At 45.2% G+C, this 15,505-nt stretch overlaps 3 protein-coding genes across 4 annotated transcripts; 1 reads left to right on the top strand and 2 right to left on the bottom strand.

The window, feature by feature from the left end:
- Positions 1-1,964: 1,964 nt before the first annotated feature.
- LOC117863745 (uncharacterized) lies at positions 1,965-5,255 on the top strand. Its single transcript, XM_034747571.2, has 2 exons — positions 1,965-3,958; positions 5,013-5,255. The coding sequence occupies exons 1-2, from the start codon at positions 2,501-2,503 to the stop codon at positions 5,136-5,138; spliced, it is 1,584 nt and encodes a 527-aa protein (XP_034603462.1). The 5' UTR covers positions 1,965-2,500; the 3' UTR covers positions 5,139-5,255.
- Positions 5,256-7,009: 1,754 nt separating this feature from the next.
- LOC117863744 (mechanosensitive ion channel protein 1, mitochondrial) lies at positions 7,010-13,591 on the bottom strand. Of its 2 annotated transcripts, none has more exons than XM_034747570.2 (8): positions 13,369-13,591; positions 11,530-12,304; positions 10,806-11,077; positions 10,239-10,339; positions 9,318-9,425; positions 8,322-8,543; positions 7,785-7,916; positions 7,010-7,412 (listed from the first exon to the last, which is right to left on the bottom strand). In XM_034747570.2, exons 2-7 carry the CDS (start codon positions 12,249-12,251, stop codon positions 7,812-7,814), a joined length of 1,530 nt encoding a protein of 509 aa, XP_034603461.1. In that variant the 5' UTR covers positions 12,252-12,304; positions 13,369-13,591; the 3' UTR covers positions 7,010-7,412; positions 7,785-7,811. The 2 variants fall into 2 exon arrangements, with proteins under 2 accessions (XP_034603461.1, XP_034603459.1); XM_034747568.2 differs by having other exon boundaries at positions 11,530-12,354; positions 13,369-13,590.
- A 375-nt stretch (positions 13,592-13,966) lies between these two features.
- On the bottom strand, positions 13,967-15,420 carry LOC117865139 (uncharacterized). Its single transcript, XM_034749257.2, has 3 exons — positions 15,300-15,420; positions 14,536-14,631; positions 13,967-14,437 (listed from the first exon to the last, which is right to left on the bottom strand). The coding sequence occupies exons 2-3, from the start codon at positions 14,603-14,605 to the stop codon at positions 14,262-14,264; spliced, it is 246 nt and encodes an 81-aa protein (XP_034605148.1). The 5' UTR covers positions 14,606-14,631; positions 15,300-15,420; the 3' UTR covers positions 13,967-14,261.
- Positions 15,421-15,505: the final 85 nt, after the last annotated feature.

Raw genomic sequence — 15,505 nt, 5'->3', positions numbered from 1 at the left:
TACAGTAAACATGTGCTAACGATGGATTAGTTAGGCTTGATAGATTCGTCTCATGAATTAGCTTCCATCCGTGTAATTAGTTTTATAATTAGCTCATATTTAGTCCTTCTAATTAGCCTCCGAATATTCAATGTGACATTAATTTTAGGAGGTTCTAAACATCCAAACATCCCCAACATAATCACATTAGGTTGGGTGATTATTGTGGCCAAAACCGTGGTGTGACATGTGTCCCAGGATGGACTAATATATGGCTGCACATCGTCCGTAATAATCCCTTCCCCTCGACAGCAAAGGAGCACACACCAGAAGCCGTATCCCGAGCAGCATGCCAGCATCACGTGACTACGTGAGCCTAAAGCTTCACCACACATTTCCCACGGCAGGTTAAGCGTGCAAGATGATTAGCCGAGCTTAGTGTAGATTGCAAGATGATTAACCTCGCTTATGCTAGAAGAAGCGCATCGCCACCAAAGTGTATTAGTAACCGCTTTGGGGTAGAGACAACAGATTCTTTCACCCCTTCCTCCTTTTTTGGACCATGGATGAGTGCCTCAGTATACCAAATTCTTTTTTGGTAATTGGCATGAACTAAAAGTGTTGGTCCATCGTCATTCTATTTCTCCTCCTAACGAAAAGGTCAATAATGTTGTGAGACCAAACTGGGCCAACGCGTTCTGGATTGTCTGGCTCACCAGATGTTGCATTGTCTGCAAAAAGTTGCAGCAATAAAAATGTTATCCTCACATCACAAGCCAATGGTTGTTTTATCTAAAATGTCGTACGGTGTATTCTTACGCCCAATTTATGTATTTATATTCGAGTTCAGAGGATTATTTGCTGCACAACTCTAAAACATAGTTTAACACACGTCTACTACCTCTCTTTCAAATTGTAAGTCGTTTTGAAATTTCTAGGTATATAATATTTGTTATGCACCTAGATATAATATATGTCTAGATGCGTGATCATCTCTATGAATCTATATAAGCTAAAATGATCTACAATTTGGAACGAAGGGAGTAGTAACTAGTGACCACCATGTGATTTTTAGTCCCTAATAGTGAAACAAATGGCGTAGCCACTAATCCCAATTATACTGATCGTTTCAACCTAACCATTTTATATCCCAAATAATAAAGCCTCGTTTGGTAGGACTTCTCAAAGTACTTCTCCACCGATTTTTTGTGAAGTTCTACCAAAGAGGTAATTTCAAAACGGCTCCACCACCGAAGCCAGGAAGAAGCCACAAAATGGCTTACAATAGAGAGGAGGAGCCAAAAAAACATTGGCTTCACCAACCATTAAGTGATCATACCCATATTGCCATTAAGAAGCTATTTTACCAAACATTTTACAAAACGGCTTCAGCTTCACTAGAGAAGGCACTCTACCAAAGAAGCTGGAGCCGAAACTGTTTTAGGAGGAGCCGAAGCTCTACCAAACGAGGGCTAAATATTTCTTATGCTCCACGCTCATGCAATATGTGTGCACGTTTACGAGCTCTGATGATAAATTTATCATGCAAGTCGGACGCATCCATATGGTTGGATCCCCTCTCGAACTTTTAAACGCTGGTCAATAAATCAAGGACAATTGTGTTTCAAGAAATAATTTGATCCTAACAAAAATTTAAAAACTATCCGAATAATAGGATAACATGCACGATGAACCAGCTCATCTTTTCTGTTCTAGATGAACCAGCGATATTTGGCCCCACTAACACTCACGAATATCTGGCAACCAAAAAAACGGCATGTAAAACGAAAAATGATAGCTGTTTCACATCAAAACCGCGTAGTACGCCCATAGTACATTCCAAATGAGGCCAACGGATAACCAAATCTCAGCAACAATCTGGATCTTGCCTCAAAATTCAAACCACACAATCCGGTTCGTAACCTAGACACCATTCAGTGACAAGATCTCCCGAGCTCCATGTTTAATAACGCGGCCAGTTACACCCTCTCGCGCTTGAATGAAAGCTGGAAGCGGCCAAACCAAACCACTCTCAAGTGTGAACCCCCAGCGTCAGCAGCAAAACTGCGCCTAATAAATACTCGGCATTAGCCGCAACGCGCAGGCATGCAGCAACAGCCCACCGGCACGGACGGGGAGAAAAGGTGGGCAAAAGCCGGGACGAAACCGAAGCGCTCGCCGACCCACCCAACCCACCGCAGCGACTCCCCCCATCCCATCCTCCCCCCCCCCCCGACAAAGCGCCGACCGGGAGGAGAGAACCCCACACCACACTCCCCGGAGGAGAGAGAGAGAGGGAAGCAGGCAGGAGGTGGCGGTGCGGAGCAACACGCGGAGAGGAATGCGCGACCCGGTGTGAGGCTCTCTCGCCCCCAGCGAAATCCCACCGATTCTGAATCCGGCGGCGAAATCGGGCGCATCGCGGCCCGGCCGGCCGGCCAGCGGGGAAGTGTGGGGGCGACGGAGTTGTGGGGGGTGAGGCGGTGAGGGTTGAGGAGCGGCGGCGGCCACGGCGACCGGGATGAAGGGAGGGGGCGGGAAGGAGACGGTCACCGCCACCCTCCTCCGCTTCCTCCTCCTCCTGCTGCTCCCTCTCACCGCTCTCTACTTCTTCTACACGCTCCACCTCCTCCTCACCTCCGCCTCCTCGTCGGCCGCCTCCAACTGCATGCCTGACTCCACCGCTGCCGCCGCCACCACCGCCTCCGTATCGGTGTCCCGGATGTCCGCCAACCTCACGGCGGCGGCGGTGGAGGCGGAGAAGCGGCCCACCGCCGCCGCCGCGGCGTCCACGGCGACGACGCTGCAGCACGTGGTGTTCGGCATCGCGGCGTCGTCGCGGTTCTGGGACAAGCGCAAGGACTACATCAGGGTGTGGTGGCGCCCCCGCGGCGCCATGCGCGGCTACGTGTGGCTGGACCGCGCGGTGCGCGAGTCCAACATGTCCACCGCGCGGACGGGGCTCCCGGCCATCAGGATCTCGTCCGACACCTCCGCCTTCCCCTACACGCACCGCCGCGGCCACCGCTCCGCCATCCGCATCTCCCGCATCGTCTCCGAGACGTTCCGCCTCGGCCTCCCCGGGGTGCGCTGGTTCGTCATGGGCGACGACGACACCGTCTTCTTCCCCGACAACCTCCTCGCCGTGCTCAACAAGTTCGACCACCGCCAGCCATACTACATTGGCTCCCTCTCCGAGAGCCACCTGCAGAACATCTACTTCTCCTACGGGATGGCCTACGGCGGCGGCGGCTTCGCCATCAGCCGCCCGCTCGCCGAGGCGCTCTCGCGGATGCAGGACGGCTGCCTCCGCCGCTACCCGGCGCTCTACGGCAGCGACGACCGGATCCAGGCGTGCATGGCGGAGCTGGGCGTGCCGCTCACCAAGCACCCGGGGTTCCACCAGTACGACGTGTACGGCGACCTGCTGGGCCTCCTCGCATCGCACCCGGTGGCGCCGATCGTGACGCTGCACCACCTCGACGTCGTCAAGCCCCTGTTCCCGGACGCGAGGTCGCGGCCCGCGGCGGTGCGGCGGCTGTTCGACGGGCCGGTGAAGCTGGACGCGGCGGGGCTGATGCAGCAGTCCATCTGCTATGACGGCGCCAACCGGTGGACGGTGTCCGTGGCGTGGGGGTTCGCGGTGCTGGTGGCGAGGGGCGTAATGTCGCCGCGGGAGATGGAGATGCCGGCGCGCACCTTCCTCAACTGGTACCGGCGCGCCGACTACACGGCGTACGCGTTCAACACCAGGCCCCTGGCGCGCAGCCCGTGCCAGAAGCCCGCGGTGTACTACCTGTCGTCGTCGGCGCGGCGCGCGGCCGAGCGCGGCGGCTGGGAGACCACGGTGACGCGGTACGAGCGGTGGCGCCACCCGAACGAGACGCGGCCGGCGTGCCGGTGGGACATCGCCGACCCGGACGCGCATCTCGATCACATCGTCGTGCTCAAGAGGCCCGACCCCGGGCTCTGGGACAGGGTAATCTTCCATGCCAAATCATTCCTTTTTCTTCTCTTCTTTACTAACCGCAACACATGATGTGCGTTGCCATCTCGAGAGAAGGCGGCCAACTGGCCAATGCACAACATTGGCATCAGTTTGGCATTGCTGGTCATATCCAACTCCTTTTAACAACGGAATCAACAAATTTGTGCAGTAGCGTGCTAGGATTTGAGTATCTTTATTTGGAATGAGCGAACTTTGGGTCACATTGGATGTTCGGGTCCTAATTACAAGGGTTAAATATGAGCTAATTACAAAACTAATTGCACAGAGTGAGTCTAATTCACGAGATAAATCTATTAAGGGGTGTTTGGATTCCCAAACACCCCCTAAACTTTAGTACCTGTCACATAGATGTTTGGATACTAATTAGGAGTATTAAATATAGTCTAATTACAAAACTAATTGCACAGATGGAGTCTAATTCGTGAGACGAATCTATTAAGTCTAATTAGTCCATGATTTGACAATGTGGTGCTACAGTAACCATTTGCTAATGATGGATTAATTAGGCTTAATAGATTCGTCTCGCAAATTAGTATAGGTGTTCTGAAGTTAGTTTTATAATTAGCTCATATTTAGTCCTCCTAATTAGCGTCTGAACATCCGATGTGACCCTCCTAAAGTTTATGAGCTCGTATCCAAACACCCCCTAAGACTAATTAATCCATCATTAGCAAATGGTTAATGTAACACCACATTGTCAAACCATGAACTAATCAGGCTTAATAGATTCGTTTCACAAATTAGACTCTATCTGTGCAATTAGTTTTATAATTAGACTATATTTAATACTTCTAATTAGTATCAAACATCCGGTGTGATAGGTGTTAAAATTTAGCAATGGGGTATCCAAAGAGGAAACCTAGAGCTAAAATGAGAATTGCAATGCCAGGATAGAACTTTTTACTAATGCCAAGACAGAACTCTTTCAAATTGCAATGCTCTATAGAAAACCTGGAACTGGCCACCTGTGATGGTTCCATTTCGTTAAATGTGTTACTGATGCGCTGTCACATGGATTTTGCAGTCCCCCCGGCGAAATTGCTGTAGAGTGGTGTCGTCGCCCAAGGAGGGGAAGAACGGGGAGAAGACGATGACCATCGACGTAGGCGTATGCAGGGAAGGCGAGTTCAGCCAAGTAGCCGGAGTATAAGCTTCATTAGACACACAGATGAAGATAGGAACATTCAGATTTTTTTCTTCTTCTTTGTTTGTAGTACGAATCTATTCGTCTCGGAGGGAACGGGTCCCGTTTCACGGTTTCAGCGTCTCTTTCCAGCTTCCAGCATGAGTTTGCGACGCACGGACTCACGGGCGTGTAGCAGTTCGCAAAGCGCCACCAGGCCAGGACTCGAAGCTTTGGCCGGGCGTTCCGGCTCCGGCATGGCGAGTCAACACGCGTGGCCCCCACCCAACGGCTACGCTAGGTGGTCTATGCTTCAGACCTGACGGAGACGGAGACGCGGGCGGGCCACTGGGATCAGCACTGTGCCTGTGACGCAGCAGTGGGCGCCTGGGCGGGGTGGGGGCTCTGTGCAAAGCGTGGCTCGCCATCCGCTCGGGCAGGGCAGCCATGGCCCATGGGCAGGGCATGGGGTGAGGGTGGGTGGCTACAGAGAGCTGTGTCATGGTCCGGGCGCGTATATGTGTTGTCAGTGCAGCCGAAATCAGATCACCGGCGTCCATCTCTGGCTCGATCGGTAAAATCTCGGTACGGCATGTGCGCCGCGTCAGTGATTGCCGTCGTGGCGAAAGCCCGCGCCGGGACACCGTGCCCGGCGGCTTTTTTTCGCCTTTCTAGCGACAAAGACGACCGCATTTATCGGCTCCGTGCTCCATTTCACAATCAGAGGTTTTCATTGATGGCCCCGAACCATCAGAGGCAGGGCTATGAATGCCGGTCGATGGCAATCTCAACAGGTGGCAGCCTCACAGCACGCGACGGGACGATCTGTTCGCCGCATGCCGCGCAAAGTTGCTGCTGACAGTTGGTGGAAGTAGTACTGCGTGTTGGATTTGTTAAAGCTGAATCAAGCAAGCACATGGGCAGGGAAAAGGATGCCGACGCCCTAATCTCGTACTCCTAAACGAGTAGAAAATATTGCTTAACCGAGTATTCTATGCCGCAAGGACGTGTGTCCATCTCAGTGTATCCTCACATGCAAGCGGGATCAGAGGTCTCCATGCTGCAGTATGACGTCGATATCACCTCTATTTGAACCACGTTTTGTTCACTACTGGAAACGCTCCGAATAGCAGCAGACAATTGCACAAGTCATAAAGCGTACATTGCCAGTTCCGTCACTAGGTTTTGTGTTATACCCCTAGTGAAGACGTATGCTGCGGCTAATTTCCGGATATAGCCTTGTTTACTGCCCTGTCAAACCCCTCGTTTCATGGACTATCCACAAGTACAATTGTACAAACAGATACCAGCACTTCTCCATTGACGCGTGCCCTGCATTGTCTACGACACACCGGCATGCATAGGTGCCAGCATAGCGAGTTCCGAGGATTAAAGAAAAAGGTGAACGTGTAGTTCACCAGGAAAATGCTGATGCATGGCAGACTGGCAGTGCATACTCCAGCATGGTAAGAGAGTGTTTGGTTCTCTACCTCCTAAAATTCTAAAATTCTTATCACATCGAATGTTTTAGGAGTATTAAATATAAATTTACAAAACCAATTACATAGATGAAGGCTAATAACTAGGAGTATTAAATATATATTTACAAAACCAATTACATAAATAGAGGCTAATTTACGAGATGAATCTATTAAACCTAATTACTTCATGACTGTCATTGACAATGTCTACAGTAAACATATGCTAATGATAAATTAATTAGGCTTAATAGATTCATCTCACGAATTAACCTCCGTCTGTGTAGTTAGTTTTATAATTAGCTCATATTTAATCTTCCTAATTAGCCTCCTAATATTCGATGTGGCATGAATTTTAATCGATCCAAACACCAAGTAAAAATCAATCTTGGGGCATGCGACTATGCGAGCACTCAGAAATGAGAAATGGACAATGTCCAGCACCTATTCATTCGAGATGATCGAATATCAGGTTAGACAACCAAGTACTAAACGAACCCCTATGGTTCGAGAAAAACCGAACATTTTCACCAAAATGGAGCAACAATCCGGTCACTCACGGCACGCCGAGCAAACGTTGGCCACTGGACCATGAGGTCCTCCAGGAACGGATCAATTACCATGTAAAACTGAAGGCTACAAAAGTGGAACTTGACATAGGTCCCAAAGGCAATGGCAGTAACACAATGTCGGTGATAGGTGTCAGATGGTCTGAAGGCATAACACACGGACGTTCTTGCCGCTGCACCCGCGTAAGCAAAACTCCTAGGCGCCAAGTACGTTAGTATGCAGTTCTGCAGTTCTGAAGGCTAACGAAATTTACCTGCCAATGAATGCAACTCCCTCATCAAAGAGATTGCGAAAGTGAAGATATATCTGAAAAACTACTACTGATGAATCAAAGATGTTCTCTTTGAAACAAAAATGGCAGGAATACAAGTCAGCCTTTAGCATGCAAGTTACAATGACCAACAAGCAGCAGTGGTTGCAGCAGTTTGTGGGAAGTCAACTAACCATACAGTGGTTTCATGATTTGGCAATAAACGGTAACTGAAAAAAATGTAACCGAGGCATTGCAGAAGAAATGCTACACATAACATAACTTGATAGCGCTTAAGGCTACATGGTTTTTTAACATAGCAGCTATGGTTAGTGTTAACTACATGAAGGTTAAAAGAGCCAAATATGTACTTACCCTACTTGAAAGTCCCAGAAGCATGAATTAACAGCACTGCATAGTGCTTCCCAGTTCAATGCCATGCGACTTGATAATCCTAGCAGCTCCCAAAAGAATATCTTGTTCGGTAGATAACCACTCATCTTTTCTCTGTAAGACACAAAATATTTGTGTTAGAATTAAAGAGAAAAGGATCATTCCAACTTGCAGTAGGGTAGTAGTGAGTACCAAACTAGCATAGTTTTATCCCCATGGCTATCAATTATGTAACTGGATTACTGGACATGTCACATACTCCCTCTTATGCAAAATAAGTATGACCTTGGATGCATTTAGTTAAACTATTTTAACTTCAATCATAAATATCTTTATTAGACTATATGAAAGTGACAGTACATTTTGTCTATAAATACTTTATGATATTATTGCCTTCCTAGACTTGTGACACCTGTACTTAACGGGGTACGTAACAGGCTATAACCATTGTTGATAGACACTTAGGCTATTAGGAGTAAATAGGCACAGCAGCATAACTGTAGAATAAATCAAACATACCATGTTTTTTAGGTTGCATCCAATAGTGAGCTCTCCATATGAACTTTCCAATCTTGAGAGATAGCAATAAGGAACATCACTATCAAAGGACACATTTGGATTGGACCTTAACATAACCTTTATCTCCTCTGATACTGAAGGAACCTTCTCAATATCTTCAATTCTTATAGGAATCTTTGTCACACTAGCTCGCCAATTGGCTCGTGATCTGTTCACTATCATCTGCAAATTATTTAGAATATCATGTCAAGATAGTACAAGGTAGGCCCCAAGCCCCCAACGAAGTTATTGAGAGAATCATTCAAAATACAGCATTACAGAATGTCTTTCTAGCAAATTTTTAAATAACTAACCAACAAAAGCATTTGACACTATTTATTTTCCCTCCAAACTTCCTATAGAAAAAAAGGTTCTTTCCAAAAATATCTAAGGATATAGATAAATCATCCAAAATTTCTATACTATCATGCATTCCATCTAGGACTAGAAGTCTAAAGTTTGTTTCTAAAAAAAAAAGAAATTCTAAATTTAAACTTAATTAGGGGAAAAAAGAAGAGTGGGTTTTAGCAGTACTATAACTAACTAAATAGTGATTCATCAACCATGGTTGGAAGAGCAAATCAATAACAATGATTACAGAGTATATACATACGCTGAAGCAAAAGTGTGCACATTTGGGTCTAGTTTATTGTCATTTAACTAAAGAAATCCAGGGTGCTAATATCCCAAGTAAAGAAAGTCCACCTTTTTTTCATTGCATGATATCATATAATCCAATGCACCCAGCTAAATTAGGATAGAAAGACACATACATGTAAAAAAGGGTGTAAAAAACATGTATTAGTATTACTGTATGTTCTACCCATAAGCCACCATGTAGGTATAGAGGACTGATTTGTGTATGTCACCGTGTCAGCATGTGTACTGATAAACATCTCAGTCCACACGTGTTTGCTAAATTTATGAAATATCCAGTAACAGAAACAGTTATAATACCTGACTGGAGAACAAAGAGTTGGGTACTATGACAGGGAGCTTTTCTGGATTGATCAATGAAGTTGAAGTGAGTCCTATTTCAACCACCCTGCCTTCTATTGGCCCTGCCTACAATGTAAAACTCCTATTAGTTACTGTGTGCCTGCAACTATAGAATATTGAGAGCATCTGAAAAATCAATAAAAGATTAAGTACTTCTAGTCCAAATTGGCCATTTATGATTGCGGCAAGCACAGAGGACAAGACAGTGTTTCTTGAATTTTCCCATCAGAACTTGGAAACGCGTATCAGAACTATCATGTGCTCAATGCACAAATACTATGAGAAACACTTATGAGACTAGCAATTTAGGAAATGAGTATGCCATTATGCAATGCTGACAATTGTTTAAACAGTTCCCCACATCTGTCTACTTCTTAAGCCCCTCAATAACCATCAATAGGCACCCATTAGCTGAGGCAGCCTTTTGGATTTTCAGTTTGGTGCTTCACTAACTGTGGTTTGGATGCTTCACTAATGGTGCTTTAGCTATGTAAGAAGTAAGAACCAGATTACCATTTACATCATCATGCTCAAAGCAAAATATGTTTCTTTTACATGAACAACCGAGTGGCTTATCATGAACTCAAAATATCATTCCTTCTACTTGCTACTGTCCCTTTTCCCATCCTTTACAATACATTTTTTGCTCCAGCATAACACATGCAATTGCTTGAGAACCTCTTGGTACTTGCGAGTTATGACACAAATAATTTTGTTATTATTATCATCTATCATGAAACAGCAGCTAAATATTTTATCCATATTTCCACACAATCCCCAAGTCAAATGGAATCTAGAACTTAACAATATGTATTATGAATCTATATTTCAGCAAATAAGCGTACACAAAAAAAAGATCAGATAAATGAGAAGCCACACCTTTATGTAGTCGTTAACTGAAAATGGCTTAGAAAATTGCAAGGAGAACCCACTGAGAATGTTGCCAAGGACATCTCTAGCAGCAAAAGCAGTAGCAACACCTAAAGTACCACAAAACAGAAGAAAATTTCAGTACTGTTGAAAGTATGATTTACTAGCAGGCTGCTGAACAAAAGCTTCCAGACCACTATTTTTGCATTTTGCTCATACAGTTGTATATGAGTGATAAAGATTCATAGTACATCCTAATATAGATGCTACTGTATGTTTCTGCAATAACTAATTAGCAATAATGCGTCAGTGCGATAGGGAAGAAAACAAAGGACCATTTGCTTAAAGATAAACCTGAGTAGGAGATTCTTTTGAATATAAAAAAGAAGGCAACACATGTACAGTATTTCCCCATGCATACCATTCGTATTGACTATTTCATTTCATGTGTTCCAAGGTGAAAAAAGCTAGGACAACTATACAATACAATTGTTTAGTCAACAGTATCGAGGACTAGGAATCTAGATAACTTCCAGCAGCAAATAAGGAATTTACTTATGAAAGTTAAAACATTACCTCCCACACCACCGACAGTTAATATCGATTGAACAGCTACACCACAAGCTTCAGCAAGACCCATTACTCCTAGTCCAATCAGTCCCAACGAAGAAACCTTATCAAATGCTGATATCTTATCGCGGTCCAAACTTGAGGCATCTGGGTTGGTCATGGCTTTAGCAATGAAGTTGGTTTTCCACCTCTGAAGGAACCATACAAAAGACAGAACAAATGCACCCCTCCATGCCTGCGGAAGATAAGTGGATATGCTTGGTGCAATAAGTGTTGCCCTATGGAAGAGAAACCACCACACGTATGAGTATCCAGAATATAACATTATATTATAACATTATATCATAAGACAATACATCAGTTTTTTACCAGAACATAATTATGAAGACAACTTTAGAGAAAAATGCATTTTGGTCTTCTGCATTAATAAATAAATAAGAATCAACAAGGTAAAAAAAAGGCAATGTATATTGTGATGGAACAATGGTGACATTGAAGAAACATATGGAATGCCTATTCTAGTAAGTAGAAGTTGCATGTCTCTAGTTTCTTCAGAAAAATAACAAAATGACAGAAGCAAAACTGAAACCACTGTAAGTTTTCCTAAAATAAGACATGAACTTGACAATCAATTAGATCTAAAATGCCAATCTAGAAAACAGTCTTTAGTAAAGATTAAAGAACACTCCCATCAGGAGTTTAGGGCACAGAAAGTTAAATAGAAACTTACATCTCTGAAAATGCCATAAATGTGACAAGATATTTTGCAGGATCCTCTAATGCACACCAGAGACTAGTTTGGTACGAAACATCATTCTTGGTTGAGTTCCCCAAAAGTGCTGATATAGGACTTTGTGACGCGTACTTGTGAAGCCTCCTAAGAATGATAGGCATGACCAACCATGCCATCATTGTACCACATAGTGTTCCGCCAAGTGGAACAACTACCTTTTCAAGATTTGGATATGTATCAAATAGCTGCTGGACATGAGGTGTAACAGCATCAGTCAGCTCCTTAAGTTTCTTGCCTGCATCAGTTGTAGCATCTACCGTAGACTTGCGAGCACTGTCCAAGATCTCAATCCAAGAACCCCCACCACCACCTGCAGTGCCAACCTCAGAGCTTTCTGTAGAAGGAACATTAGAGACAGTACTCTGAGAAGCTTCTGGCTTGATTCCAGTATCTGAGGAGTATCCACGATGGAAGCTTGAAATGCCTAAGAATCCTGGTAAAGCACCATGTCTGGGCTTTGAAGTAATCAACCAATTAGTGTCCACACGACTTGAAAGGGGCAATCTTCTGATCCTTGTCACATGATTCACTGTGGAATACCGATCCACCACCTTAATCTGGTTAACAACAGAAATGTCAGGTTTTCTTGAGCGCTTAGCACAGCTGCTGAACAACCTCAAAGCATCAGAAGACACGGATGGGCCAACGTATGTCTCCATTAGACTCTGACTAGCAGATGATTGACATGACCGACGCCAAATTGCTGCAATCCCTGACATTTTGAACTACTTCAATACCAGCTTGACATCAACAAAAAGGTTTCTGGAAAAAACAAGATGCCAGGAGAATTTCTTGTCATGAAACATGAAATAAATCGATACATGAGTTTCAAAGGCCCACATAATCAAAGCAATAAGATAGTACATACATTTTTCTTTCTGTACAAATGAAATATTCTAGCAACTGAGCATAATATCAAATTGTGAAACAGTGACAAAGGATGAACCATATTTCCTTATTGTTTACAGGTTTCACTATCCTTATGAGCTTATGCACCAAAGAACAGATGGCAATGTATAATATCACATCTTGCAGCAAATAAAAACCTCTAGAAGCATGCATCTAAAATTCCTACAATGGAAATTGTAGTTCCATGGAGCCAAAGCACCTAGCTGATAAATCTGGCTACACAAAGTTCATTTCAAATGTCACTCCATCCGCTTCAGGAAATATCCAGGGTGTTAAGTATCCCAACATAACAACAGATTCCATGACTGGCATCCTAAAATTGGATTTGATCTTCTATAGAGCTAACACCAAACGCAACATTGCATATCAAACACACAAGTGCCCTAGCAAGGCAACTAGCATACCAAGTGGCTAGAAACAAAAGGGCAACCAGCACGATTCCATTCAACTGCAAAACGAGATCAGCACCCAAACAGTTCAGGTTCAAACAGCAACTCCAGCACTCCCAAACATTCAGAAAATCCACCGTTTCAAGCTGCTGAGCACTACCGATCCCCACCAAACTCGAACCCCCAAAATTACCCAATCACGACAACTAGGGTTCATTCTCACAAGCAAAATTAGGGTAAGCAACTAGGGGCATTGCATAGTCAAGGAAAATAAACTGCAATCGCGCCGTTGTTGGGCACCTATGGTGTCAACCAACCTCGAGGAGCCCAAACTGGATGGAAGGATTCGATTAGTACCGCGCCACAACACCCCGCAACCAACTGAATCGAGCGTGGAAGAGAAGAACGAGTATTGGGTTTGATCGAGAACTAAACCCACTCGCAGAAGGATTCCACCGAAGCAGCAATGATTACTTACCAGCAAACGAAGAAGCAGGAGTCAACTCCAGATGGATCTCCACTCCACTGGACTGAGAGAGGACCGGCGGTGTGGCGGAAACGGTGGACTTGGGAGGTGGCGGGTGGAGGATCCGGCAGGGACCAGGGAGAGGAAGCGACCGCCGCGGCAAGCCAGGAGATGGTCTCGGCCACCTCTTAGCACGCCATCGCTGCAGCAGCGCTGCCCCCTCCTACAAGATGAAGGAAGGAAGGCTATCCGGCGCCGCCAAGGGCCCAAAAGCGCATTCCAGACACTCACTCGGGGCGGCCAGTGAGAGAAGCCCGCCTTCGGGGAATGCATTTTTGGATGGGCCAGATATGAGGCCCATACAAATGGTAAATTGACCATCATCGACAAAATCACACATGTATGGTTTTCAAACCAAAAAAAATCACACATGTATGCATCCGAAGTTTTGAGTGCAGACTTCCATTCAAAATTGGAAATATTAACTCAAATGCAAACAATAATTGAGAAGAATTAAGGCACATACACACTTACAAAGCAAAGAGTGTTATTCTACTGAGCGAGTTCACAACAGCCTGCAAAAGTGTCACTCACATGTAGACGAACATCATCAGCAAAACTTCACCAAGGTCACGTTAAACAGTAGTCAGAGACTCAGAGCTCAGAAGTTCAGACTTTGAGTACAAAGATTATAGCTAACCACAGCATTTATTATCTTAGTACTAGTTGATAACTATCCAGTACAACTTCTTATTAGTCTGTACAAGGCCTAGCTGAACTGCTGAAGTGACGGACTGCTCGAGGAAGATCAACTGGGTGCATGATCAGATCCCTGCAAAACAGTGGAGTAATGGCTCAAACTAAACAGAAAAGCCGAAGCAGCTTGTATAGGCGCTGAGCCTGACTCATTTGTTGTCTTCATCACCAGATGACATTTCGAAAAACGAGAGCACGAACAGGGGACCAAGAACTGGCGGCAAAGGGGGCGGCCTGCTAAAGGCAACCAGGGGCTCAACGTTTTCATCTTTGGTGATGGCAGATTCACTGGACGTATTCTCCTTCCCATGCTTCTGAGTAGTCACTGTCATAGAAGAACACAACAGAAGCAAACGTCAGTAATTCGGGTACAGGATTGCAAATTCGATTTCGAACCAAATTTGGAGGAATATGTTGGCATACTCGCTCGTCCATTGACAGGTTTGATGTGCCTAATTGCATTCTGCACCAGAAACTTTGCTGCTCCTCTCATCGGATTGCAACTCTGCTTCCTGTAATCTTCAGAGGAGGAAGATAAAATATTAGTTTATCTAAACGTGTCGAATAATTATTTTTGGTATTCAATTAGTATCTTCCGCAGTACTGATTCTCCTATAGTTTCATCCAGAAAAAGGCTCGCAATGCAGATAGACCTGAGTGCATTTTGCACAGCTTTACTATGTGTCTCTTTGATTCACATTCTTCCAATGTTTGATTCATGCTCAGTCAGCTCTTGTTACCAGTAGTTCAATTGCATAACATGGTAAGTGTGGCTCATCATCGATCTCACTGAATCAAATTTACTCGTGATTATGATGGGACGTCCTACGCATCAACGGAATTTCGGAACCTACTGTTTGATAGCTAAACGGAGCAGTAATTTGCTCCCCACTTCTCATGTCATGGACAGAGAAGCAAACAAAGACCAAGACTTATCGGCATCACAGTTTTCAGATACACGCCAACTGACCGATTCATGCTCCTTCAATCTGTAAACTAGAATACCGTAAAAATCCTTTCCTGCCTCGATCACAAAAATGAAAGATAGCACGAGAGATTTCAGGCAACGACGAACGAACCGAGGTGCGGCCGTGCGGGACATGCGCGCGGCTGATTCCTCGCATGAGAGAAAGGAAGGGGAAAACGAAAAAACGGATCGCCGAAGGCCAAGACTCATGAACACGTACCTTGATTCCCGATAGCTGAGCGGCTAGTTCGCACGAAGTGGTGTTCTCGGAGCTAAGAGACGAGCAGCTTTGCTGGGTTCGGATTGTTCAGTAGTAGGTAAGTGGTAGACGATGAGCGAGAACTCTCGAAAGTTCTCGTCACGGGCACGCACCTCAGGCGGCTTGGGCTGTACATGGGCCGTGAATACAGTGGGCCTAACTGTCAC

Source organism: Setaria viridis, chromosome 7 (genome assembly GCF_005286985.2).
Source record: "Setaria viridis chromosome 7, Setaria_viridis_v4.0, whole genome shotgun sequence".
In the NCBI taxonomy this organism is placed as follows: domain Eukaryota; kingdom Viridiplantae; phylum Streptophyta; class Magnoliopsida; order Poales; family Poaceae; genus Setaria; species Setaria viridis.
Note: the sequence above shows the minus strand (reverse complement) of the source record. Positions and strands in the feature narration are given on the sequence as shown.

What these genes read in the sequence shown, in the direction of transcription:
- LOC117863744 (XM_034747568.2), bottom strand. Translation starts at nt 12,311, where the DNA reads ATGTCAGGGATTGCAGCAATTTGGCGTCGGTCATGTCAATCATCTGCT. An exon ending in CAGTTAACGACTACATAAAG is followed by an intron (nt 9,426 to 10,238) that starts GTGTGGCTTCTC and finishes TTTACATTGTAG; the next exon opens with GCAGGGCCAATAGAAGGCAG. An exon ending in ACTCTTTGTTCTCCAGTCAG is followed by an intron (nt 8,544 to 9,317) that starts GTATTATAACTG and finishes AATAATTTGCAG; the next exon opens with ATGATAGTGAACAGATCACG.
- LOC117863745 (XM_034747571.2), top strand. Translation starts at nt 2,501, where the DNA reads ATGAAGGGAGGGGGCGGGAAGGAGACGGTCACCGCCACCCTCCTCCGC. An exon ending in ACCCCGGGCTCTGGGACAGG is followed by an intron (nt 3,959 to 5,012) that starts GTAATCTTCCAT and finishes TGGATTTTGCAG; the next exon opens with TCCCCCCGGCGAAATTGCTG.
- LOC117865139 (XM_034749257.2), bottom strand. Translation starts at nt 14,605, where the DNA reads ATGAGAGGAGCAGCAAAGTTTCTGGTGCAGAATGCAATTAGGCACATC. An exon ending in ACCTGTCAATGGACGAGCGA is followed by an intron (nt 14,438 to 14,535) that starts GTATGCCAACAT and finishes CTTCTATGACAG; the next exon opens with TGACTACTCAGAAGCATGGG.